This window comes from Nicrophorus vespilloides, unplaced genomic scaffold (assembly GCF_001412225.1).
Source record: "Nicrophorus vespilloides isolate i.1.1-1 unplaced genomic scaffold, Nicve_v1.0, whole genome shotgun sequence".
In the NCBI taxonomy this organism is placed as follows: Eukaryota; Metazoa; Arthropoda; class Insecta; order Coleoptera; family Silphidae; genus Nicrophorus; species Nicrophorus vespilloides.
The window spans coordinates 81553-81939 of NW_017095640.1; the positions used below are offsets into that span (position 1 = coordinate 81553).

Genomic DNA, 387 nt, shown 5'->3' on the forward strand with positions numbered 1-387 from the left:
GTTTGGTAAGATGAAATTAGAAAAATTTCCCTATTACCCAAAAAAATTCATTTTTACCCCATTTTCGGTAATTTACCCCCGTTCCCCGACCGCTGTATTATATTAACATGCTGTGTTATTAGAATTACCTGATTGAGTATAATGGAAGTCCGGGTTAGGCATTAAAAAAGTAGAAGAAATTAACAAAGGCGAAGGGTTAATTAAAAACATGTTAAGTATAGATTAGTTGAGTTATATCGGTGGGATCTAACAAAGCGAGAGTAAGAGATTTTTGTCACCCCGAAGGGGACCATACAATACTTTCGAATAACATACTGTATGAACCCCTTCGGGGCGTAAAACAACCTTTTCGTTAGCATTAATATTCAGATGTTGGACTTTAATAAT

At 35.1% G+C, this 387-nt stretch overlaps 1 protein-coding gene across 1 annotated transcript in view; it reads left to right on the top strand.

Moving 5' to 3' along the window:
- The window catches only part of LOC108558653 (neural-cadherin), a 50346-nt gene extending 50210 nt beyond the window's left edge, over positions 1-136 (top strand). The window contains exon 8 of the mRNA XM_017915642.1: positions 123-136. Coding sequence (XP_017771131.1) covers positions 123-136 — 14 coding nt within the window. The remainder of the gene's footprint in view (positions 1-122) is intronic.
- The last annotated feature ends 251 nt before the right edge of the window (positions 137-387 follow it).